Here is a 25,640-nt window from a genome sequence, read left to right as displayed (position 1 = left end):
ATAATCTAAAAATTTTTTAATTGCATTCCATAGGACTTGGTCTCTTTCCCTGTTCCATGACCACACCAGGGTCCCCGGCCCCTGCCCTATTCCCTGTCCAACCTCAAGAGGACATAAAAGCAGGTGGGCACCAAATAGACCCTGAATTATTTTGGTACTCCCTCGGTGGGCTCTCTTACACTTGGGTGTACTGCTTAGATAGAAGGGTCTCGTTCTTTTCTCATGTGACTTTTATGGACTCCACTTCTTGCCTGCCTTAACTAAAGTGCCCACCTGACCCTTTCCACTTAGATCTCAGTCTCTCACAGAGGAGACCGTTGGTACCCACCCGACCCGATCCCACAGGCCAGAGGGCAATCCTCCTGTCTTTTGCCTGGTGTCCTGATGTCCAACCTCTCATCTGTCAGAGAAGACCGAGGCTCAGAAAAGTTACATTGGATATAAAACTGTCTTCTATCCAGCCTTGGGTCCTGACATTTTTATTTCTCCCGAGATATAATTGAATTGTCTTTTATTCTCCCTCCCCGATCAGGCCTGGAGTTAGATTATCCGCACCATCCCCACATCTATGCCCTGATTTTTCCGCGAGCGCCGAGCACCAGGGAAGTCTAATACACTATCCACTTGCAAAGACTTCTCGTTCTGTTTGGGTGGACAAGACAGCGCATGGGAAACGCAGAGCAATCGGAGCTGTATCCAGTCACGCTCCCATTTGTGTCCCAGATGCAGCCCCAGGAAGAAAAGAAGTGTTTGCGGGATTTGGCGGCCAAGGACCTTCATCTAGGCTTTATTCTCACTCCCGCCCCACTTTTTCCCTAGGCATCCCCAACCATGATTCTCAGAATCAATCCCCTAGATCCGAAGGGTGGGCCCGGGGTTCTTCACCCAGTTCCTGAGACCCAAGGCGGGCATCCTCCAGCAGCCCCCGGGCGCGAGTCCAGCGGGGACCCCGCGAGAGGCTCCCGCGCGGGACTGGGGAAGGGCGAGGGAGGGAAGGGCGGCGAGGCTCCGCCGGCAGCCCGGCTCCCCGAGGGAGCGCCGCGGGGAGCGCGGGGAGCGGGGCGGCGGGGTCGGGGGCAGGGCGGGGAGGCGCCGGCACAGCCAATCCCCGGGCCGCCCCCTCCCCGCCGCCACGAGCCGAGCCGGGGCGGGGGAGCCAGGCGGCGGCGGCGGCGGCGGCGGCGGCGACGGAGGCTGCCGTGGGGAGGGATGGAGAGGGGAGGGGGGAGCGGAGCCGAGCGGAGACAGCCGCGGCGCTGCAGAGCGGCTGGGGCGGCGGCGGCGCGGCTCCCGGTGCTCCCCCCGGCGCCCGCCCCGCGTCGGTGAGGGCCCGGCCTGGAGGCCCGGAGCCATGGGCTGCATCGGCTCCCGGACCGTGGGTGGGTACCGCGGTGGCGCGGGCGCGGGCGGAGGCAGGGCTCCGCCGGGTCCGGTCCTCTGGCCCCCTCCCCCACCGCCCCCCGCGCCCCTCGGGGTCCCTCTCTCCGCACCCGCCCGGCCCGGCCTTGCTCCCTCACTTTCCCTGAGAGCTCTCGCGGTCCCTGCATTCTTCCCTCCTCCTTGCTCTCCTCTTGCGCCTCCGGGATTTGCATCCCTCTGGGCTCTTTCCGTTCTCTCCATCTCCCTCCTGCTTCCTTCCATTGCCCTCCCCCAGGCGCGGTCCTCTCCATCCACCAACCTCCTCTCTTTCCTCCGTCGCTCTTCCCTACTCTCCCGTCCCCTCACCCTCTACCTCCAGGCCATCGGCCTCGACTCTGCCTTCCCCAGCGCCTCCTATCCTCCTCATCCATTTCTGGAGCAGCCCCCCTTCTAAGAACCCCCAGACTCAGTTCTCAGCCCCGAGTCCCCTTCGCATTCTTCACCCATCCGCCTCCATCTGGCTTTGATGTTTTGCCCCCATCTCTTTCCCTCTCTGTTGCCTTTTTCTGTCGTTTCTGCCTCCCCCGATTTGCTTTGTTCACGTGCATTTTCCCTCCGGGGCGGAGGCGGGATGAGCCTGATGCCTTGGGGAGGGGAATGGGTTCCACGCCCGAAGGGAATGGGGCTGGGCTGGGCTGGGGTGAGGGGAAGAGCCGAGGACGCCCGGAGAAGGCAGGGGTTCAGAGCGCGGGAGAGGGGTCGGGAGCCCGCTCCCAGGAGGGTGGGGCCGGCCGGCGAGAGATCCCGGGGACCTGACTGCACCTGTCAGCGGGGGCTGGCGGGGCGGGGCCGGCTCTTTATTTACCTTTGACTGAGCGAGGGAAGAGAGGCTCCTCCTAATTCTCCCCTCACCTCTGCCTTGCTACCACCCCCTTCTCCCCAACCCCATGCACCCACTCCGCTCTCACAGCTCAACAGATTGATTCAACCTTCTCCCAAACCCCTCAATTTTTCCCATTCCAACTCCAATTTCTCCCGCCTACATGCCCCAGTGACCTCAGGCTGAGAGAATAATTCGTATTATTATTACAAACAAACTCACTCTCCGGCAGCCTGATTTCTCTGAGCCCCGATTTATTTCCATGGATACCCCCCTTCTCCTCTGCTTTCACCTCTTCTCTGGGTTCTTTCCCTCCCCCTCCCTGCCCCCCATGGCTCTGACTCAGCTCTCCCTCTCCTACAAAGGCCACCCCCCCAGCCCTCTCCCACTCTGCCCTCCCCATCTCCCTTCTCCTCACAGACTGTTCCCCGCCTGCCCCGTTCCTACTCTGTACGGCCAGATATCCATCTTTTCTCTTCCCTCCCAGCCACAGCCTCTGGTCTGACCCAGGTCACCACTCCCCGTAGCCCCAGGGGAGAGCGTTCCCACTTTGGACGGGTCTTAGCTCTCTCAGACCTGGTAACCGCCATCCCTTCCTCTTGCACTAGCTATGTTACTGCATGCTGAATGCCTCCTGGTGCCCCAAGCCCCTTCAATTCACCCCTTCTCAAGAGTGGACCCCTAATCCTAAATTCACATTCATACAACTTAATGTGCAGAAAGGATCTAAAAGGTCAGATGGTTCTGGCAGCCATCTGGTGCTTGAATCCCGAGCATCCACCACCAAGTGCCTCTTCCCCAAGCCTTCCAGTAGGCACACCCTGCCCTCACACCAGCAGGCTCCCTTCACAAGGACCTCTGGCCTGGGCTGAACAATTACCGGCCTCCAGTTTCCCAGTAAGCCCTCAAGCCCTGTCCACCCTCTCCCACTGTCTTTTGTCTTCTCTTTGACTTGAGCTCCTATTCTTTTAGTTCCTGTATCAAAGAGTCCCCTGCTGCCCTCCTGCTGTCCCCCTTCACTCCCCTTTAATCCATCACTCATCTCCCCACAGTCAGGGAAAATGATTCCATCTCACTCGCTGCTTCCTCTGCTCCCACTGCTTCTAGGTGAACACACCCAGGTCTTACCTCTGTCCCCACCAAAACTCCCTCCTGTCACACAAATTCATCAACTCCTATGGAGGGTCCTCCAGGGAAGATACAGTTCTTCCACCTCACAAATAACAAAGCCAACACTTAGGGAAGCTTGTTCCTAGAAGAGTTCTGCCCTTACTTGTAGAAACATAACAGAGGACAAGTGTCATTCCCACATACTCCCCTACAGAAGCTCTCAGAGGTTCCCCTGGACAGAGTGGAAGCACTATTTTCCCGCTAAAACCCAGCCACTGCCTCTTCCATTTAAACAACAAATAAGGCCATAGAACACTTTTTCTGGGTGGGCTATGCCTTTTATTTTTTTAATTGAAGTGTAGTTGATTTACAATGATGTATTAGTTTCAGGTGTACAGCAAAGTGATTCAGATATAGATATATATATATATTCTTTTCCAGATCCTTTTCCATTGTAAGTTATTACAAGATCTTGAGTATAGTTCCCTCTGCTATACAGTAGGTCCTTATTATGAATGTGCTGTTTTTGGTTGAGCTCAGCATCATCTCTCCTACCAAAACTCTGAGGAGAGCAGGGATGTGAAAGGAAATGGTCAATCAGAAGAGGAAGCAGTAGCTGGAGGGAAGGGAGGGGTTGGCAGGGGCTGGCCCCCATTTGTGGCCTCTGCATTCTGAAGGAAAAGAACGGAGAGGGGCTTTTGGGGTGGGCATAGGGAGATGAAAGGGGAGGAACTAACCATCTGTCCACCTTAGGAAATGAGGTGATCGCAGTCGACTGGAAGGGCCTGAAGGATGTGGACCAAATCAACATGGACAGCACCAGCTCGCTGCATGGGAGCAGCCATCCACCGGCCATCGACCGAGGTGAGGCCCTCCGAGCTCAGCTTTCCTCCCAAAGAACCTCTAAAAGTCCCCGGAACCACCATGCACAAAGCCTCGTCCTTCCGTCATCGTCCTAAATTCCAGGACAACATCCCAAACATGCCTTCAGACTGAACCTTTCACAGAACATTTCTCCTTTCCTCCAACACAAGCCAAATGCTCCACCCTGAGACCCTAATTCCCTGCATTAATCTCAGGAAAGCCCTCCCTACTCCACACTCTTCTGGAAGGCGAGGTTACTTGCATTCCTGGAAGTGCCCGAGATACCCACTCCCTTTCCTCTCTCCTCACAGCAAACCCGGACGGATTTCTCCTGGGATGGCATCAATGTGAGTGCAGCTTCCCCCAGACCTCCCCAGTCCACCCTAACTCCTCTTCCTTGTGCTCTCCCTTAGACCTGCCCTAGGACATAGTGCTCCCTGGCTCCAGCAGGTACTGCGAGTCTTCACAGTCTTTACCTACCCCCAAAATTTCAAGGGTGCTTGGGGGATAGGCCTCCTTGGGACTCCTGGGTATAATGGTTTCCTTGTCACCTGCCCTAGCTCACATCCTTCCTCCTGGAAGCCATGGACTGTCCTCCACATATAAAGCACCCCACACCCTCTTATTCTTCTGCCCCTCCTCCCACATCCCCTACCCCAGCTCTCCATGGAGGACACCACTTCCATTCTTCCGAAGCTTAAGCGAAACTCTAACGCCTATGGCATTGGGGCCCTGGCCAAGTCATCGTTCTCAGGTGAGACTCCCGACCTGGGGATGCATCAGACAGGAGACTACCTGTAGGCTCCTGGTCTCAGTCTCCCTGTTCCTCCAGGCCTGAAGAAGACCTTCATCCCCATACCCCTGACCTATTTGCCCTTTCTATCAAGCCTCCCATCCTCCAGCCACCCCTCGGGTATGGAGCTTTGGGGCATCCCTGCCCCTCTTATGGGACTAGGGAGGGGATAATCAAAGGGGTCTGGTATGGGTATTGTGTGATGTTCTGGAGGATGTGGGGAATGTCTGGCCCCTCAGGGATTTCTCGAAGCATGAAGGACCACGTGACAAAGCCCACAGCCATGGGGCAGGGCCGGGTGGCCCACATGATTGAGTGGCAGGGCTGGGGGAAGGCACCAGCCATTCAGCCGCAACACAGCCACGAGGCCGTGCGCAGGGATACAGATGCCTACTCCGACCTCAGCGATGGTGAGAAGGAGGCACGTTTCCTAGCAGGTACTTATTCCCCAACTCCTTAATAGACACATTTTCAGTATGGCTGGAGACCGACCCTCCAACCCGCTCCCCTGTGGCAGGACTGGCTCTGTCCATGTGATGACCATCAGACAATTTCCCAGCTAGCTCTAATTTCAAGGACTCAGACTTGTTAATTCTGCTAAGAGCCCTCAACTTATTTACATTATTATCTCAGAAATTGAGGGGAATTAACATGGGATTATGGGTCCACTTGATGCCTTCTCTCCTATATGGTGGGACTACCCAACCCCCGAATTCCCTCAGACAGGAAAAAAAAGCTGGGGCTTTAGACTTCAGAAAGCTCTGCTTCTTCTTATGTTTCTTGATGAGAAGGAAAGAAAAGCCTTGAGGTTCTCTTCTAGCCTTTGCCCATCTGCATATTGCAGTCATGAATTCATGTACAGGGCTCATTATCGTGACAACCACCAGAAGATCGAGGGACCTGGGTGAGGAGAGGGGGCGTCCAGAAGAGCTTTGATTCAGTGCAGGTGTGAGGCAAGCGTATAGTCTACCTACAACTCTGGCCTAAAAACTTTCAAAGATAAAACTTCTGGAAATCCCCAATTTCAATCCCTTAGAATATCTCACCAGAAGGTCCCCCAAATCTTGCCCCTAAGAATCTTAAATCTGACATTCTGGAGAGTCCCCCATGATTTTGCCTTGTTTTGGGACATATACAAAGGCTGCAGTGTCCAATACAGTAGCCACCGGCCACATACTGAGACCTTGAAACGTGGCTAGTCTGAGTGGAGATGTGTTATAAGGGTAAAATGTCGACTGGCTTTCGAAGACTTCATATGAATCAAAGAGTATAAAATATCTCAGTAATTTTTATATGGATTACATATCGAAATGATAATCTTTTATATATTTTAAATTAAATAAGATGTATTATTGAGATTAATTTCACCTGTTTCTTTTTAATTGTCTTTAATATCGTTACTAGAAAATTTTAAATTGCATAAGTGGCTTGCATTGTATTTCTACTGAAAAGAGCTACACTGATGTCCCCCGACCCCATGCACGTGTCTAGGCTTCCCAGAGGTAGCTTGTGCTAACTATATTTCTTCTTGCAGGTGTCATGGAACAGTTTGCTATCTCTGAGGCCACTCTCATGGCCTGGTCTTCTATGGACGGTGAGGACATGAGTGTTAACTCCACCCAGGAACCACTGGGCTGCAACTACAGTGACAACTACCAGGAGCTGATGGAGAGTCAGGGTGAGGGATGATGGTTCCAGAACCTGACCCCTGAGGCCTCAGAGGCCTCTTCAACCATCTAGACTACCTCCATTCACCTTTGTTCTAAGAATTCCTGTTCATATCAGCTTCCCTACTCCCCTCCCTCCTCCACGCCTCACCCTCAGTTCTCTGTGCTGTTGTTACTGCCTTTGAGAGTCTGACCCCACCGACATCCGTGATTCTCTTTACAGATGCCCTCGCTCAAGCCCCAATGGATGGATGGCCTCACTCCTATGTGTCCCAGGGCATGTACTGTCTGGGGTCATCAGATGCCTGGGAAGCAAGCGACCAGTCCCTCATTGCCTCTCCAGCCACAGGATCCTATCTTGGCCCTGCATTCGATGACTCACAGCCTAGCTTACATGAAATGGGGCCTTCCCAACCTGCTTCAGGTTACTCTGCTCAGGAGCCTCCACCTTTGCTGGGGGGAGACACTGACTGGGCTCCAGGGGTGGGCGGTGTGGACCTAGCAAGGGGCCCTGCTGAGGAGGAGAAGAGGCCGTTGGCCCCCGAGGAGGAAGAGGATGCGGGATGCCGGGACCTGGAGTCACTTTCCCCACGAGAAGACCCCGAGATGTCCACTGCTCTCAGCCGGAAGGTGTCTGATGTCACATCCTCAGGGGTGCAGTCCTTTGATGAGGAGGAGGGCGAGGCGAACAACTAGCTTCCTCCCACGCCACGCCCTGCCTTCCACTCCCACTCGAGGGGCATGGCTGCAGCAACATCCTCCCTCCCCCAGCAGTATAGCTGCAACTGGAGCAGAAGACCTAGAGGAGCCCAGGAGCTGCCAATCCTCGCCAGCAAAACGGAGGGCCAGGCTGGGATTTTATCCAGGCTTACGCTGCGGAACCCACAGGTCCAGGAACTAGATGGCTGTGAACTTCACTTGGCTGCCGGCTTCTGGGTCTGTGATTGTGTTCTGGGCACAGGTGCGCAGAACGGCTCATGGCCGTCCCCAGGATCTCAGTTCACTCCCTGCTCTCGTCTCCCTGTAGCCCTGACTGTGGCTGTCTGAAGGCCTCCTTTCTCCATGCCACTCTTGCTTTTCCCGACTCTTTTCTCTGGCTGTGGCCCAAGCTCATCTCTCATACGAGGAACAGACCTCAGGGGCTGTGAGACGTGGCTCAGTGGGCACAGGAGAAGCAACTTAAAGACCACGTCTCCTCAGAGGGTGGCGATCTGCCCTCAGAGGAAACTTGGCTTCTGGGATCAGGAGTCACGGAGGAGGTGGACGTGGCAGCCGGGGCACAAACATGGTTCCTTCTCTCAAGGGCTGCCCAAAGACCAGGCCATCACTGGTGAGACCGATAACAAACGTGGCCACTGGTTCTGGGATCTTGAATATCCTGTAGCCAAAAGAAGGACCCTAAGGATCTGGGAAGGGACCCCACCAGGGCTGGCTGCTCCAGCTCCTGCTTCCCTCTTCTGCCTTCTTCCATTCCCCCGCCTGGGAGCCCCGGGCTGAGCAGGTGACAGAATGCAGGTGTGCTGGCCAGACAGGGAAGCATGAAGCTGTGTCTCCCTCCATCCACCCCCTAATTCTCTGGAGCTGTTTACACTTTTCTCTTTGCCTTTTCTACATTTTTATAACTTCTTGGGGACTCAGGGTGGAGTAGGGTGGAGGGAGGAGTCCGGTGCTGTCAGATCCGGGCGGGACAGGGTGTTTGCCGAGGAGCGGCCCGCGTGGGCTCTCCCGTGCTCCTCTTCGCCTCCTCCCAGGACTCCCAGGAGGGCCGCGCAGGTCCCCCTCCCTCCCTAGGCCTCCTGAGGAGGAAGAGAGGAGAATCAGGGTATTCTTCTTTCCAGGACGGGTTACACTGAGACATACACCCCTGAAACTGCTCGCCCTCCCGCACCCACTTTCCATTCTGGTGGGGACTTCCGCGCAGCACGTGAAGCCCCGGCGCTTCTGCAAGATGTCGGGACGCAGGGGCCAGGGTGGACGGGTTGACGGGAGAGGCAGCAGCAGCGCACTGCCCCTCCCCTCTGCAGTGGTGCCCCAGAACCTGGGCAGGAGAGACACACTGAGAGGATCCTTGTCCCACCTCCCTCCTTTCTCACGCCCAACTAAGGCTCCGGCTCCGAGGCCTCGTGTCCCACCCGAACTTTGTCAGGGGTCCTGCTACTTGTCTCCCCTGCCCGGAAGGGAGCTACTGCGGCCCTCTCTCGGAACCTGGGCACACACCATCCTCACCCCCAGGCTCCAGACTTCTATTTCCTCGGAATGAGGAAGCTGAAAGTTGGGGTGTTTCTGTCCATCTACGACCCCGCCCCTGCGCATCGCGTCCACACTCTCATGCACACGCGCACGCGCCTGAAATGCAACCAGGGCCGGGTCCCACGTCATCGGGGGAGGGGAGGGTGACTGCCTGAGGTTGGTTCTTGGAGGAAACAGGAGCAGGCAAGGTGAGCACAGGTAGGTGAAGTCACCTCGTCTAAAGCTGTGGGTTGTGTGATCACGTGACCCGGCGTGGGCGGCCCTCGCCGCCGGCCCCGCCCCGCACGCCTGCCGCAGGTCCCTGGGGCTTTGCATGTCACAGTTCCCTCCTCTCACGGGGTCAACCCGCCCCCTCAGTGCATCATCCTTTCCTCTTAGTCTCACTCCCTTCGTGCCCCACATTCCGCCCCCAAACCGCAGTGGACATCCAGTCTGAGCGGGTTCATTCATCACAGTTCCTTTTTTGCTCAGGGCCCTGTGGGGTTAGGAAAGGTCACCTAAAGGAGCATTCTTTCCTCCCTCCTTCCCCGAGGAAGCCAAACGGTTCCCGCCGATCCCTGCCAAAACATGATTACAACTCTGAAGGGCTCTAGCAGAGTTGGGACGTTAGTGGGGCGGCATCCCCAGGGTGCTGGCATCGCTGCGGACCAGAGGTTGGGTGGAGGGGTCTGCATTTTGCAAGAAGCTCCCCCTCCACTCTGAAGAGGGAGAAGACCCGAGGAGCTGGCCTGGGACCCTCTTAGGACTCTTCTGGAGGGAGGAACTGCCTCTCTGGTGCTGGGGGCAGGGTGCATGGGGTTTGCTTATAGCCTATTTTCTGGGGAGGGGAGGGGCATGTGCAGGAAGAGGCTGTTGGGGGGTGGGGGAGGGCTGCTTTTCCTTTGGGGTTAAAGGCTGTGCAGCACGTTTTACAACAGCCCCAGAACAGGGCTGTTTTTATATCATTGTGAATGAAACTTCTCTTGCTAAGTGCTTTTCTTTTGGTGGGGGGTGCACTTTTATTTTCAATTCATTTTATTAAAGGAAAATCCAAATCTTCCATTGCTCCCCTCCCACTGTCCCCCACTCCCCCACATACATGTTCCTTCTTATCCTTGTGGTAAGGAGGGAACCTTGGTGAATGAGTTTATCATCTCTCCTCACCCCCACCTCTCATCCCACTCTCCGTCTTCCAGGTCTGGGGAATCCCCATTTTTATGGCCAGTCTTAGCATGTTTTCTTAATGTGACATTTCCTCCCCAGGCCCAAGAGAGATTCTATGACATATATTACAGAGAGAATTATATATAAATAGATATATTATAGATTATATATACACACGGGCATGGGCTCCAATGCCCACAGCCAGCCCCCTCCCCAGGCTGCAGCCTCTCTCTCTCTTGGCCTGGGGAGGGGGGAGGGATGTATTGTTGTTGGAGAGGGCTCCTGGCTGTGTTCAATGGCACTAAACAGAATGTGGTGGCACCTTTGACTATGAGTGTCTTATTTGGGGGGGTGATGGAAGCCGGGCATGGGGTGGGGAAGGAGGAGAATGCAGGGGATGGGGCACAACAGCAGAACTAAGGAAGGCATAAAAGGAGGGGAGGACAAAAGAGTTGGATGTGGGAGCAGGAGTTTCTGGCTGCTCAGAGCACCTGGGACCACTTGGAGAAAAGGCAGGGTGATGGCAGGCTCCCTGTTGCTGATTTGGGGTGACAGGGATATGACGTCCCAAGTGCGGGAAGCATCAGAGAGGTCTGCCATCTTGACATTGAACCCCTAGAAGAGGAACACAAATAACCAGTCCCTAAGAGGGGCTAGTATCTGGGTGAACCAGTGGCCCAGCTGCCCTGAGCCTTGGATCTTGGCAGGAGAAGCCCCAGCTAGAACAGCTGGAGGGCAGAGCTGACTCACAGGCAGAACAGAGCAACAACTACAGTGGGAGAGGGAGTGACCTGGAAACTGGAGGAAGCTGTGGTGTGAGATGGGGGAACTTCTGCCAGAGGGAGTTAAACAAATCCACTGGGGCCGCAGGACCATTTAGCCACAAGGCACCGCCCCTTCCCCACAGAGCCTTCCTGCGACCTTGCTCCTCAGCAGGCTGTTCCCCCGATAGTCTCTTTATCCACATTTCACTGCTTCAATGGAGGACAAAGGAGGGCGAAACGGGATTGGCCTTCCACCACCCTGGTAATGACCCTGCCTGGGGGCAGACAGTGGGAGCCACATGGAGTCTGGAGGCCGACTTCAGGAAGTGGCTGTGGGCAAGTGAAGGACAGGGTGGGGGGCTCTGAGAGAAGCGGCTGTGGACAGTTTGTGAGTATATTCTGGGGCCATCAGTCCATAAGGCCATGAGGTGGTCCCATCTCCTCCTCCAAAATGGCACTGGCAGGCCACAGTCCCTCCACCCCTGCCTGGGGAAACTGATGGGCAGATGGGCAAGGCCAGAAAGATATCAGGACAAGAACACTGGGGAATTGTTGGGGAGTGAGGGGAGCCAGAGAGAGGCAGGTACTCCCCACACATGCACAGACAAACTCAGGGAGAACATGGAACATCAAGGGCCCTTCACAGGGGTCAGAACCACCTGCCTGTCTGGGGATGGGGGAACATGGCCCAAATCATTGACCAAGGCTACGCTCTGCCCAAATTCTGGCCCCTCCTCCAAAACTATCACTATCACAATTTAAAATTCCCAGCAGGGACCAGATATTGGTTCGATCTCTCCAACTTCAAGACATATCCTCTCCCACACAGAGCCACCCTCTGGCCCAGGTCTCTGGACAGTCTTTATGAGGAGGTCCAGGAAGTGGTCAAAGGATCAGTTCATCCTCATCCTCCTCATCGGTGGATCGCAGACTGGGGCCCTGCAAGATATCAGCCAGCTCCTCTTCCGGCCCCGGACTCTCCACCAGCTCCAAGCTCCTCAAGGTCACCCTCTGCCTTGGCTGGGGCCCGGGAGAGAGGGGGCTCTGGGGAGGGGGATGGCACCGGGGTCTCTGGGGAGGCAGGAGCCACATCCCCTGACCCAGTGGCCCCAGTTTCATCCTCAGGCAAGGCTCCAGGCATCTGCAGGAGGGAGCGGGCCCCCAGGATTCTTTCGAGTCGAAGTTGTACTCCGGAAGCTGGCGAGGGGAGGGCGGAGCTGCACCCCAGACTTGGTGTGCCCCTCAATGGCCTTCTGCAGCTGGGGAGCAGAAGGGAGGGGAGAGCACAAAATTGGGAAGAAAAGAGGATGGGAGTAGTGAGAGATACAGACACCAGACACAAGAGACGAACAGAGAACAGAAACAATAAAAGGAAAAGGAATGGGAAAGAAATTGAGTAGCAAGAAAGATGGACAGCAGGGAGGAATCAAAGGGAGAAGACAGAAAAGGGAAAAGAGGGCGTGATGGCTGAAGAGCCCCACCTGCAAAGCAGTGAATCTCAAGACCCCTGACCCAGGTCCTCCTTCGGCCCCTTCTTAGTGACCCTCAGGCCTCCTTCAGTCACTTCCTAGCTCTTCCCTCTATCCCCACCCTACATAGTGCACCCTTATGAAGCCACGACTCAGGCCCTGAACCTCCATCCTCAAACCCATGAGGTCCATGGAAGATCACAGGACCACACAGCCTTTTGCCATCCTCTCTCCCTCCGGCTGGCTGCACCCCATCCCCCTCCAGTCTCTGCATGAGAAATAGGAGGAGAATCTGGGGGACCTCCCGGATGTTAAAACCATCCTCCCCACCTCACCTCCTTATCTGGCGCCCACCCCTTCCTCCTGCTGCTCCAATGGGACACATCCGCTCTTACCTCCTCCAAGGCCAGCACACCCCTGAGCTTCCCCATGCTGGTCACGTAAGCAAGGTGGAGGCCAAGAAGGGAGAACAGCGTGTGAGTCTGCGAGGAAAGAGCAGCAGGTCAGAGCGCAGGGCCGCATATCTCCCCGCCCCCTCAGCAGCCAGTGCGCGGTGGGCGTGGGCGAGGACTTGCCTTGTGCAGAGACGTCTGCTCCACCAGCTGGAAGGGAGACTGGTCAATACAGCAGCAGTCAAAACAGACAGGCTGGCTCAGCTGCTCCTGCTCCCAGGCCTCAATCTGCCGGCAGAGGAGGGCCGTCACCCAGTAGCAGAGCCCCGTTCAACCTCAGATCCACAGTCTTAATCCCAAACAGCCCTCCTAGCCCTGGCCCATGAGCCTGAAATCTGCAATGAACTATCACAGCTCCTCCAGATCAGGAGCCCTCCTCCCTTCCCCCCAGGGGACAGCACCCTCCTTCCGCCCCCATCAGGCCCCAAATCGACCTTCACCCTCAGGCACTCAGAACATGGTTCCTTCTTCCACCCTCTGGTGCTCCAAAGGCTTCTTCTTTCCTACCCATCTTTCCAGTCTTATTTCCCACTGCTCCAGTCAGACCAGACATGCTTCTGCTTCTGCAGCTGCTGGCCTGGGCTTCCCTAAGGGCCCCACCCTGACCCCACACCCCACTCCCGACACTCCCAGTCAGATGTGCCATGTTTCAGGTCCCCTAGCGCTCTGCGGGGCTGCTCTCCTTTTCAGTAATGGCACTGGCCTTGGCTCTGCCTACCAGACGGAGCTGCTGCGGAGTCTTGTGTGGCATCACTCGCTGTGTGTTGTGGAGAAAGCAGCACACCGGCCTTTTACACAGCGGATCACAGTGAAGATTTGTTGGATTTGAAGAGCTGGACTGGGTCACATGGCACCTAGTTGGCTTGAACAAGCCGTTCTGTGTGTATGTGTGTTTGGTTTAAATTAGGTGTTTGGTTTTGTCTCTGATCAAAGCGTGAAGGCACAAAGTCCAACTCTCCTCTGGATTTTAGATTTGCAAGCCAAAATCCCCAAGATTCCAAACAAGCCAGTATCACTCTGGCTCTTGTAAGTGAATTTAACATTTTCTCTAATCTCTTTTCGGGCTGTCCCCTCTGAAGGACGGACTGCTTTCCTTTGCTTTTCCGTTTGTCCACATTTACATGTCCCAAGCTTCAGAGGACACCACCGAAGGCCATCCCCTAGTCCTCATGCCCAGTGTTTGCTCCACAGTGCTGACTCTCCATCTGGTCGGTCCTGATTTTCCTGGACTGCAATCACACCTCCTCTGAACTCTCACTTTCCCTGACTAAAGGTTCACACACAGCTGGGCACCTCTCACAGCACAGGATGGATGACCACTTAGCAGGTACATTGCAGAGAGAATTTACTTATAAGACAGGGAGGCAGGCCTTTGCCCACCCTGGATTGGTTGATCCTGTCCTCCTGGACCTTTCGGTGATCATCTCTGGCCTCCGTGGTTCCATTTATGCCTGCCTTTAAGGAACAACAGCAGCAGAACCACTTCCAGTGCACGTGTACCAAACACCTTCACTGCACGAAGCAGTATTCTAATCTCTTTACCTGTCTCCACTCACTTAATCCTCTTCAACAACTCTATCATTACTTCCATTTTACACATGGGAAAATAGAAGCACAGAGTGCTTAAGTGTTTGCCCAAGATGACACAGAGGTGGCCTTCTGACCTTGACTGCCATTCGATCATGTTCCAGGACCCCCAGCTTTTGTCTACTCCGGGTGTGGTGTCTTCCACGTGAAAAAGCTCAGCATCAGGTACAAACCGGGGCACTAGCCATGTGTGTTCCTAACAGAGCAGCAGAATTAAACAAGTCATAGCAAGGACTTCTGGTGACCTAGAATTGAATTATTTCACTGTTCCCAGAGGTATCATCTTGATATTGCCAAGGGTGTCATCTTGATCTAGTCTGAAAACCGTGTTCAAAACATCCTGAAGTTTGACTCCTGCTGAATCTTATTTCTCCAAAATGGCTCAGTGGGTCCCCTGGGAGTTGAGAGCTGCCTAACGTCTTCCTTGAGAAAGACATCAGCTAAAAACATGTGAGCTCTCTTCTTTTTATCCCCGATTGCCCTTTATTTCCAGTGGTCATTAAATAACCTCACTGATCAATGAGTCGGCTTTTTCTCTTTGATGTATCCAAAAAAGTATTGTTGGTTTCAGTGTCTAGTGAGGTGCTCTTTAATTGTAGCCACGACCCATCTGATTCCTGTTTGTAGGCAGAAGGAAGAGTTGGATTTTTTTCCCCGTCTGTGATCATCCATTTGATTTTTCAGGTCATTTATCGGAAATGTGTGTGTTTTGAGGGGTGTTATGGGGAGAAGGGGAAAACATCCTTTCCCTCTTGTCACGCACCACCCCTTCCTCCAGCCCTGAGTACTTTAAATTTTTAGCACGTATTTATGCTGGATATCCAAATAGATGTTTATTTAAAGATAATACGCATTGTGGTATTTCATCAGCTACATACTTTTAAAGTTCTACCTTTCAGCCTCTGCAGCAAGCGCGTATTCTTTTTTCACTAAACGGAATGGTTGCTAATGGATTTTTTTTCTTTTCTTTCTTTTTCTTCAAATTGAGGCATAGTCAATGGATTTTGTTGGTGTCTCTCCACACCCAAGAGCAGTTTTAGTCAGCACAGCTCAGCTGCCTGCTTCCAATCGCTGGGCCACATTCTGTTCACTGCTCACAACCAAACCCACTCAACGCTGGATTTTCTCTCTCATGGACTCCATAACTACTTCCTTTAGAAAGTAGGCATTTGTCCCCACAAGGCACCACTGTCAATATTTGCTCTCAGTTTGTGGTCCTTCCCAGTCTCGCTTCTTGAAATTTTCCAGTTGTCCACTATCTCCGGGCCCTGATCAATCCAGCGTTGAAACCTTACCAAGCACTGATTTCCCCATTTTAGTTTCCATGCTGTTCTTCCACATCAGTTTCAGCAAGTGCTGGCCGCCCAGTGAATGCTACAGCAGGTAAATCTCGTCCTTCCCTCATAGTCTCTGCCAGGTCCAGAATATCCCTAAGGTCTAAAAGGTCTAAGGCTCATTCTAGCACCATGGGGCCATCTACACATGGAAGCTCAAAATCTCCCTCCTCTGAAATGACATTGGTCCCCCTGAGAACACCACCAGCATGTGCCCCAACCTCCGAGCAGTGTGCCCAGAACCCTCTTCATAGTCATTTACAACCTCTCAAAATGCTCTCCTGAAAAAAAAAAAAAACAAGACTCTCCTGCCTAGACTTGCATCTTACTCTTACAACAACACAATGAAGGTCAAAACAATGAGCAACGTCTTCATTTGACAAAGCAGTCCACCCCACATTGCTGTTCCCCTTACTTACCTCTTCAGGTGACATGTTATCCACTAAAGTCCGTTGAGTCCTAGAGAAAAAAGCATAGGTCCAAGTTCCTTCCCCTTTCCTTCCTATTGGAAACTTAGCCATCTCTCCGTGACCAGGACACGGATGTCTCTTTCCAACCCCTCGTCCCTTCCATACGAGGAAGGGTCTCCTCCTTGCTGGGACCTCTTCCCTCCCGACTTACGGATCACAGGTTTCTCACTCGTCAAAGACAAGTCCCCTTTCCCTCATCCCCCGACGTGGACACAGCTCCTCTCACCTGGGTCACTTTCTTCTTTGTGGGGCGAGCTCTGCCCAGCAAGCAGCTCAGCAGGGACCGAAAGATGGAGGGTCTCTGACCTGAGAGGAGTGGTGAGTGGACGGAAATGGAAACAAAGCAATATCCATCCTGGGAGGAAACGGTCAGGGGCCCCAAGGAGTCCCTGACATTTTGCTGCAAAAGGTCCTTCTCCCACACACCTCACCCCCACAGACACTCTTTCTTCGACCCTCCTCGTCCAGCCCTTGCCCCCATGCCTTGGGACAGTAACATGGAGACTCAATGAAAAGAATCCCCCCACCGCCACCATCCCCTGGCCTCACCCCCCCTCACAGTAGTAACCTGTAGGTTGAGGAGTGCCCAGAGATAACCCACAAGGCATGAGGCAAGGGTGAGGGGCATGATGGGAGAATCTTCACCTGCAGGCTCCGGTGCTTCCAGCTGCTGTTTGTGGCTGGGCAGGGGCCCATTAGGCTCTTCAGAAGGCAGTGGGGCAGTAGGAAAGGGGTGAGGAGAAGGAAGAGGAGGCAGCTGTAAAGAATAGTAAAAATTCTCAGTCCCAGAGAAGAAGCTGCCTAGTACTTTCCTGCCTTTACCAGCTGGTGTCCTGGGAAATCTATCTAATGCTATTCTTCCCCTGTCAGAAGTCCCCTATCCCTCTGAATTCTGCTACCATCATCTGCAACCTTATCTCCTTCAGTCCCTGGAACCAGGGGCACTAGTCTCTTTGACTTTGTCAGTGATCAGCATCTAACCCTCCCCTTTTCTACTTCCCATTTGTCTTGATCTGTCCTGTTCCCCTAGCCCTTCCCAGCCTGGTCACCTCCGGCTTCCCATAGAGGTCCTCATCTTCATCCTCATCCACAAAGGCGAAGGACTCAGGTCGACCCTGGGGCCCGATGCCACGGCGCTCCTGCCCAGCCAGCCGCACCTTCCCGTCGAAAGGCAGCTCAGACAACTTCCTCGCCATGTCCTGGGCTGCCCGCAGCCTCCGCTCAGGACACAGGTGACGCTGCAGGAGGGACTGCAGTTCTGACCGCTCCACAGAGCCCAGCAGGATCATTGACTCTGGGGGAGATCTGAGATCAGCCTGAGGGCCAGCTCAGCTCCCCCTCTCACCCTGCTCAGCAAGATGAACTCAGGGACAGAAGCCCAGCGCCCCCGTCTTCAGATCCTACTCTCTCTTCCTAAAAATTCATTTCAAAAGTCTTTCAGGATTGACCTCACTCGATCCCTTTTATGTCACCCGTTTAGAACTTGTAGACCCAATTGACAGTACACTAATTGGTGCTAATTTGTATTTATTTTGATGCAGCCTTCACACAGACTGTTTGCAAATAGGCGAAATTGTTATTAAAATAGGCAAATCAACACTGTCTCCAAAAAAAGAAATATCAAAATCCATTCATAGACAGAGATGTGAATATACTTAGAAAGACGTCTACAAGGATAACTGATACTTCATCACTTAAAGATTCTGGCTCCTACTAGATGTCAATAAAATGCCCACATTTCCTGGGAAGGTCTTTTATATCTTTATCAGCATTCTGCTACTATAATTACCATTTTCATTAAGTTTTAAGGCCACAAGACTGTGGCAGTGTTACTGAGACAAACCTTACTGTTAGGTCTTAGTCATTGTTATAAAAGCCCTCACCTCCTGGGCTGCACCTCTGTTCCAATGAGAAGCCACTGCTTTAGAGACCACTGAAAAGGTGTTTGGGGTTTGGGAAATTATTTGGAAAAATATTAAAACTAATCTAACCCGGGCAATTCAGATACACTGATGATCTGAAATCAGAACTAACCATTTAAATGGCTCCAAATGGTCCTACATGATTGTCTCTATTACATTCATTCAAACATTACACAAGTGTTTATCTGATATCTACTAACTACTGATAAGGAGGCGGTCTGAGGGAGACAGGCAGTTATAGTGTCTGCCCTCAAGAACAACCAGCCTAGTGAGGGAGATAACACACAGTTATACAGACCACAGTAAGAAATAATACAAAGCAGGACCAAGTGCCAAAGGTGGGGAGAAAGGATCGTGAAAGAGGTGAAACCACTGCTCTTTAAAACTGTCCCCTCCTTCATATGGAACAATTTCATCTGTTCCTCAAATTGTAACGAACAGCTATCACTTAGTTAAGCAGCAAAGAGGACCACGTAAGAGGCTGTAAGACTGACAGCTGAGCCTCATTTGCAGATTCCCTATTTACAAATTCACCTACTGCCTAAGATATATTTGTATCCCAAAATAAGTCCTCGCGACGCTCACCCCCTCATTCACAGCATATGCAGAGTAGAAAAAAAATCTGAGCCACCCCCCTCCAAACAGATTTCCAGCTGAGTCTGAACAAAGTAATGCTGTGCCTTTTTTTTTTTTTCCCCAGCTTTCATATTATAAGCAAGTGTTCCTTTCCTGGTCTCATTGAATGCCAAGCTTTTTGCATTTTTGTGTTTTGTGTTGGTGATTTTGCTGTTTAAAATTGCCCCCTAGCAAGAAGGCTGCGATGTGACTTAAGGAGAAAATACTTGTGTCAGATAAATTTTGTTCAGCCATGAGCCATCGTGCTGTTGGTCGTGGCGAATTCAATGTTACTGAATTAACAACAGATAGTAAATAAGATGTCTTAAAGGAGAAACACACACATAAGACAAGTGTATGCTTTGATTACTTGAAAAAAATGTGGTGACCAGAAGTTTGCAGGAACCTAACCCTGTATTTCCCCTAGGAGCAATGGTTCAGTATAGTATCCCTAATTCAGTGTTAATGGTGACTTTATAGAACATAACTACAAGGAATAATGAGACTCAACTGTATTTCTTTAATTGGATCTTTGTCTTCTTGTGCTTGTGTTGTGGCCATGCTTTTCCTTCCTTGAAGATGACATGTTCCCTAAGGAGCACAAGCTGGGTGCTCCCTGTAGCAGACTGGGTGGCCCCTACAGACAGGGCCATACCATAGTGCCTCCTCCACTTCTGTGGAGCCTTAGCTCAGGTCATTAACTGCTTCCTTCCTTCCCACTGACCTTTTGAATCGACCAGTGGTAAAGTCTTGACCGTGGTGGTCTGGAGCAGGGTTTGCAACTCCCCATACGTGCAGGAAGCTGAAACAAACTTCACATCACGTACCATGATGTCCTCAACAAAGATTGTAAATTTGCTATGGAAGGAGAAAGCACGGGGGGTTAGCCCCACCATATGCCTGTCCCTTTGCTGTCCCTTCCATTCCTCCTGTGATGTTTGCCATGCATTTGATCACGTATAACATTTATTAAGTACATGGGAATATAAAAATAATTTTAAAAGTAGTGCTTCCAGATGTTGACCCTAACCTCACTCTCAGTCTTGGAACCTCCCACCCCAACCCCATCAAATCTGAACTAATTCCAGCTGGTGCCCCTGACCTGAGCTGGTTCCAAGCCAAGGTCAGGCAAGTAGGGTAGCTTCTTGACCTGGATGATGCTGTCATAAAGGGAGGGCTGCAGGCTCTGAGCCACCATGTTGGCCAAGATAACAGCCACCATCATGGGTAGGATGTGAGCAATCTGACCCGTTAATTCGAAGCAAATCACGGCTGTGGAGACTGTGTGGGACACTGCGCCAGTCAGCGCTGCTGCTCCTAAAATGAGACACAGGACTGTGGGTTAGGGGGGCTGTTCTTGGCATGGAGGCTAAGTGGGGATGTAACGGGAGGGAGCTAGAATCGGGAGACATGACCCTGGTCAGTGCCAACAGTCACTGAGATAACCAGTTGTCAAGAGTGGGGGCCAGAATGCTGAACTGTTAGAAAATCATCATTTTGATCTCACTCTACGACCTTTGGCAATTTACAAAAATGTATGAGTGCCCAGTTTTTCATCTGTAAAATAAAGATAGTGATGCGCTATCTACTCCTTGCTTTTAAAAGTTTGGATCACTCTTAACTGAGCATTTAAAAACCCATTTACAGCATTTTGCTTTGGACCTCAGGTTTTGATGCCAACAATTTATGAGCAATGGAACCCTGATTCTACTGTTTCTCAACTGTACGAGTAGAACTTGATTCTTCTGGAACCCCACGCTCTCATCTCTAAAGGGGTCATTAAATCAGTTCTAAGGCCCTTGCAGATCTAAAACATGATTCCATAAGCTCTTTGAAGATAGACTCTGCCTTACTTGTTTTTGGTTATGTTTTCCCACCAACCCAAACAGGCCCTAGTGCATTAACTGTATTTCTTATTTAAATATTGGGGCGGGGATAGTCTATGAGAAAAGATGCTGGGGAAGCCATACATGAAAATGGACAAGAAAAAGTCACAAAAGGAAAATATCGGGGGTATGAGTCTACTGGATGGTGCACACAATATACTCCAGAACATGAACTGACACAGGAGATACGCATACTGGGAAATGTCCACCAGCAAGCTTGCGGGGATACCTGACAGGCATGAGGATGGGGAGTAAGAGCAGGGGACTCTTCCTGGGGAAAGAGGCTTTGGCAAAGAACTATGGTGGGCAAGTAAGGCTGCCTATAAAGCTGATATGCTCTTCTATATTAAAGGGAGGCACGGCTTTAGATTCTATGAGATTTCAGTGAAGACAGGAGGGAGGCAGCAGGCATAATGATTCTGGGGAATATACTGGTCCCTCTTAGACATGGTTTTGGTTGGCTAGGACTATAGATTTCATGGAAAAGATCTCAGACTCTCAGAATATTAAGGCTGTAAGCTATCTCAGAAGTCATTTTAGAATAAAGAAACTAAGGTGCAGAAAGGCAGCTAACTTGCCCCATGGTCACCCAGGTGACAAGAGGCAAGGGTGGGTCCAGGGCCCATGTTTCCTAGCTCTGAGTCATGTGCTCTTAAGTCCCTGCAGATTAGGAGTGTTCAAGCCAGTCACCTGCACTGTTGCTTCCATGATTCTTTGGGAGAAAAAAAAAAAAAAAAAAGGCCTTTACCAAACATCCAGAGGCAATAGTAGGCGCCCTCATCCTTATCATCTTAGTTAATCCCCATAATCCCTTTTCTACGTGAAGAAACTAAGGCTCTAAGATGTTAAATAAGAGCTAATGAGAGTCAGAGCCAAGGCTTGATTATTTGAATAAAAGTTGAATTAAATAGCATTACATTAAAACATATTGTGTAGCCTGGGATGAAGATGTCATGGGAGAGTTCGAGTGTGGGTACGTGGGGTTACAGGAGGGTGGAGTGTGTCTCACCAATTACTGCGTAGCCCCCAGGCAGGATCTTGTAGATGATGCCGTCAAATAAGATACCATCAGGGAATAGTATGGCCATGATCTCTCCCACCAGCCTTCCAAACGCAGCTCCTGGGGAGAGACAAAGGAAGAAGGAAGGTGTTGAGAGATCCAAAGTCCTTATCCTCTGTTTTTTTCAGAGCCAATCCCTCCTCAGGCACTAAAACCGAATACAAGCCCCCAGCATTCCCGGTCTTTCCTTACTTTCCCAGGGCACTAGATTGCAGCCATCAGTAAGATCCCAGACTTCCCATCAGAACTTACCGAGCACAAACACAGGCATGAAGCCTCCGCAGGGTATGGGCATAGTGGTGGACACTGATGGACATCCAGAACTGGGGTGAAAAGAGACATCAAGACACCCTCTCAACTCTGCCCAGAACACACATACACACTCAACCCCCTTCCCACTATCCTCCTCCTTCCTTCTTCAAGAGTTATAGAAATCCTGGGATAGCTTATCCTTCTGGTAGCCGTCTTGTCTGTCTCCCTCCCTTCCTCCAGAAAAACATGGGACGCTCAGGCTAAGAGATCACCAAAGACAGCACCGTAAGAACGTTCCTCCAGATGGTTAATCCCAATTGTTCCTACTTGCAGTAATAATATTTCCCTTTAGGCAGTCAAAACAAGGACTGGAGCCCTAGAGGACTCCTTTGTCACTGACCCAACAGGCCCTAGCCCACTGTATCCTCTTAGCCCAAAAAGGTCCTCTCAGCAGACCAGCCTGAAACTCTTGAACCTGGAGGATATCTTTTCCTGGCCAGATTATGTTTCTGAAAAAAGACCCCCTAGTTCTAAGTGGCAGACACCTTAAAGTCATCGTGACTTACTAGGTGACTGACTTAGCTTCAAGATGGTCATTTACGAGGCCATATATATGGCAAACCTCAAGAGGGAACCTGGAGTGAAGACTGTCCTGCCCGAGCCATTTCCTTTAACATCAAATCACCTTAGACAAAGGATCAGAAAACAGATCTGTCCTGACCCTACTGGAAGAGTACACTGAGAAAGCTGACAAAATCGGCCAGTATAATAGAAAAAAAAGCTCTCCAAGGCCAATGTTGCCAGGTAGTGGTCCTACAAAAATTGAGATGATTTCAGAAAAAGCAGTATGTACATTCTACGGCAAAGAACACACAAGAACTGAGAAATAGTGGGAAAAGGAGTAGTGGTTGAACTTTCGAAATTACTGTCAAAGAAATTAAAATATGAAACATGATACATAAATTAAGCAACAGGTTTACATATCACTTCCAAAATAAGTAAGCCAATCTTAGAAAAAGATCTCAAACTGATTTGGTGAAAGATGATGGCAGCTAAAGGTCAAAACAAATTGCCAGGATCAAAATGTTTACAATTTAAAAACTGCACCAACTTTAATGTAAACAAATGAGAAATAAATGTCTTAATTTTATGAAACTTACAAAGATTCCCTGGAGCCAGGGCTGACCTCAAGAGGCAACGATAAAGGCTCTGAGAAGCTTCATCCCAGACAGTCTGAGATGAGGAAGATACATATGTCATCATGTCAGACTATGACTGTTGAAAACAGTTAAGAACTGCAAAGTCACACGTACAAATGAAGAGGATAAGGATGGAGAATTCCTCGAGTGTGTAGCTTGTCTCTGCCTTGTCTGAGCATCGGCACAATGCTCAGTAAATGCTCAGGTAGTATGTAGAAGGAAGGAAAGAAGGAAGAAAGGAAGGAAGGAAGTGAGGAAGGAGAGGGAGGGAGGGAAGGAGAGAGAAAGAAAGAGAGAAAGAAAGAATGAAAGGGAGAGAGATTGGTCAAACAGTATTCATGCAAGGCAAAAAAGCTTCTCAGAGCTAATGTTTGCTTAAAATCTCCAACAGTCATGCTTGCGGGAGAACTTGTTTAAACTTGGATGACCAGACAGCACGGGGGGCTGCCCCATCAGACCGGACATGGAGTTCCAGGCACTTGTAGTTTAAGCTTCTTAAGAGATTCCTGACATATAACATTTTGAGACCCCTTGAACTCTTCTCTCCTGTCTCTTTGGAATAAGTACATGAAAGCCACAGGGGATTTTGTAGGCTCAGTTTAATCTGAGAGCTCCAGTAATACAGATAATATGTGGCTGATCGATCTGCTTTAGAGGATGAACTTTAGATTATCCTCCAAGATATGTGTAAGAGCAGAATCAGGATCAGAGGACATTGAAGTCACCAGCTCCTAAAGCACAGAAAACGCCACTTGAGATTTGCAAACGTTTTAAGCTACTAGCACATGAAAGGGAAGATCCAGAAGCAGTATAAGTAGGTGATCTGGAACACAAATAGCCCCCAAGATTTTAAACACCCAGTTCTAGAGAACTGGGAAACTAGAGACCCGTTCTCACAGATTTTCCTCTGTTTAGACCCTTCACAAGAAGGAACCACAGGAAGATCAGGCAAGAAGAATTCTACAGAGCCTCAGGCTGGGTGGAGAACTCGTGATACTAGGTAGAAACGGTAGACTTAGTAAAAGGGAAACTGAGAAGCTGTAATTATATTCATGCTTCTTGTAAAAGCGCCAGACTTACAACAAGATGGCACTTTCCATGTCTTAAGATTGAAGAAGATGGAAGCTCCCTTCATCAATGCTACCAAAGAGCTGGACTGAGACCCTGATCTGTGAGCACGGATAGTGCCAGAAGACCACGCAGGCTAAATTTCATATCAGACTGGAAAAACAGTTCTGGTCACTTTCAAAATTTTAGCTTGGCTTGCCCACGCTTTGGAAATAATAAGGGTACGCTTATATGTCTAATGATAGGACAGTGAAAATGCTGGAAGCAGTGATAACTAGGTAATATCATGGATTTAGAGCAATGAATGGTTTTATATTTAAAATATTATAGAATATTATAGGCCTACTGCAAACAGTTGGGCTTGAAATACAGCCCCAAAGATGTGAGTTTCTTTTCTTGATTCACTTATGACGTAAACATGATCAAGGATATAATTCAGTGAGAAATTAATAATAGTGCCATATAGCTGAGTCCTTCTCTATAATCCTTGGTTTCTCAGAATAAACTTGAATCCGTGAAGTGGAATCCAGATATATACTCGGGAATCTGGGGAAGTGAGGTGAGGTGTGAAGGAAATGTTGAAAATATATACCGAATTCTGTTTCTCCAAAAATTTTCAAATGCCTAACATTTCAAAAGTATATATCATCCCAAAGTTACCATATAGCTTAGTCTATGATTCCATTTGTTTTTAATTTTGGGGGAGATAATCATATTTATTTGCTTAGTTATTTTTGATGGAGGTAGTGGGACTTGAACCCAAGACCTCATGCATGCTAAGCATGTGCTCTACCACTGAGCTATACTCTCCCCCCATATAGCTCAGTCTAGACAAGTATCAGAAACACAATTATTATCATTGAACAATAAATTCTGAGGTGCCATCAAAAAACTTGGATGTGGTTACCAGATGGGTCTGTGTACTCAAAACTCAATTATAGAATTTTAAAAAATGCCTATAATGAAAAAGAATATGAAAAGGAATATGTACGTATGTGTAACTAAATCACCATGTTGCACACCAGAAATTAACATAATGTTGTGAACCAACTATACTTCAATAAAAAATTTTTTAAATTAAAAAATAAAAACCAATGAATTGCAGGACGTTGGGGTTTATAAATTAGAGAAGATTACTATCATGAAATTCCAAAAATCAAATTCCTAACAAGACACTGAGAACTTCTTTATGACAGAAATATCAAATCTTTTGAAGGGAGAAATCAAAATGATCTAATTAATAAAGTAGATGTTCCAAATTTTTGAGCTGTAGACTCAATTAACCCACCTGGAATGGGATGGGAAAGAGCAAACATAAATATAGCTTCCAGAGACCCACAGCAAATCCTGAGAATGTACGTGACAGAGTTGGAACCTGGTGTGTCAAGCACCTGGTAGCTCTAATCATAAGATCATTGACAAGCACACTAAATGAACAGCAAAACACAAAGAAGGAAAATTTTAAATAATCAACCATAAGCATAAAATTTGCCAAA

At 50.3% G+C, this 25,640-nt stretch overlaps 2 protein-coding genes across 2 annotated transcripts in view; one reads left to right on the top strand and one right to left on the bottom strand.

Annotated features, from left to right (window-relative positions):
* The first annotated feature begins 1,213 nt into the window (after positions 1 to 1,213).
* Positions 1,214 to 7,520, top strand: FAM131B (family with sequence similarity 131 member B). The gene is given in 8 exon segments (XM_032483554.1): positions 1,214 to 1,379; positions 4,103 to 4,191; positions 4,193 to 4,213; positions 4,525 to 4,560; positions 4,874 to 4,967; positions 5,246 to 5,443; positions 6,541 to 6,684; positions 6,897 to 7,520. Coding segments are annotated over 8 exon segments (1,083 nt in total). The 5' UTR covers positions 1,214 to 1,351; the 3' UTR covers positions 7,370 to 7,520.
* Positions 7,521 to 11,678: 4,158 nt separating this feature from the next.
* The window catches only part of CLCN1 (chloride voltage-gated channel 1), a 28,469-nt gene continuing 14,507 nt past the window's right edge, over positions 11,679 to 25,640 (bottom strand). Inside the window, 16 exon segments of the mRNA XM_006185376.2 lie at positions 11,679 to 11,823; positions 11,825 to 11,959; positions 11,961 to 12,089; positions 12,695 to 12,781; positions 12,875 to 12,979; positions 16,092 to 16,118; positions 16,120 to 16,131; positions 16,369 to 16,448; positions 16,788 to 16,899; positions 17,192 to 17,436; positions 19,404 to 19,537; positions 19,782 to 19,795; positions 19,797 to 19,996; positions 21,575 to 21,685; positions 21,878 to 21,932; positions 21,934 to 21,948. Of these exon segments, the coding sequence (XP_006185438.2) occupies positions 11,716 to 11,823; positions 11,825 to 11,959; positions 11,961 to 12,089; positions 12,695 to 12,781; positions 12,875 to 12,979; positions 16,092 to 16,118; positions 16,120 to 16,131; positions 16,369 to 16,448; positions 16,788 to 16,899; positions 17,192 to 17,436; positions 19,404 to 19,537; positions 19,782 to 19,795; positions 19,797 to 19,996; positions 21,575 to 21,685; positions 21,878 to 21,932; positions 21,934 to 21,948 (1,569 nt within the window). The 3' untranslated portion in view covers positions 11,679 to 11,715.

This window comes from Camelus ferus, chromosome 7 (genome assembly GCF_009834535.1).
Source record: "Camelus ferus isolate YT-003-E chromosome 7, BCGSAC_Cfer_1.0, whole genome shotgun sequence".
NCBI lineage: Eukaryota > Metazoa > Chordata > Mammalia > Artiodactyla > Camelidae > Camelus > Camelus ferus.
The sequence above is the reverse complement of the archived record's forward strand: the minus strand, read 5'-3'. Positions and strand labels throughout refer to the sequence as shown.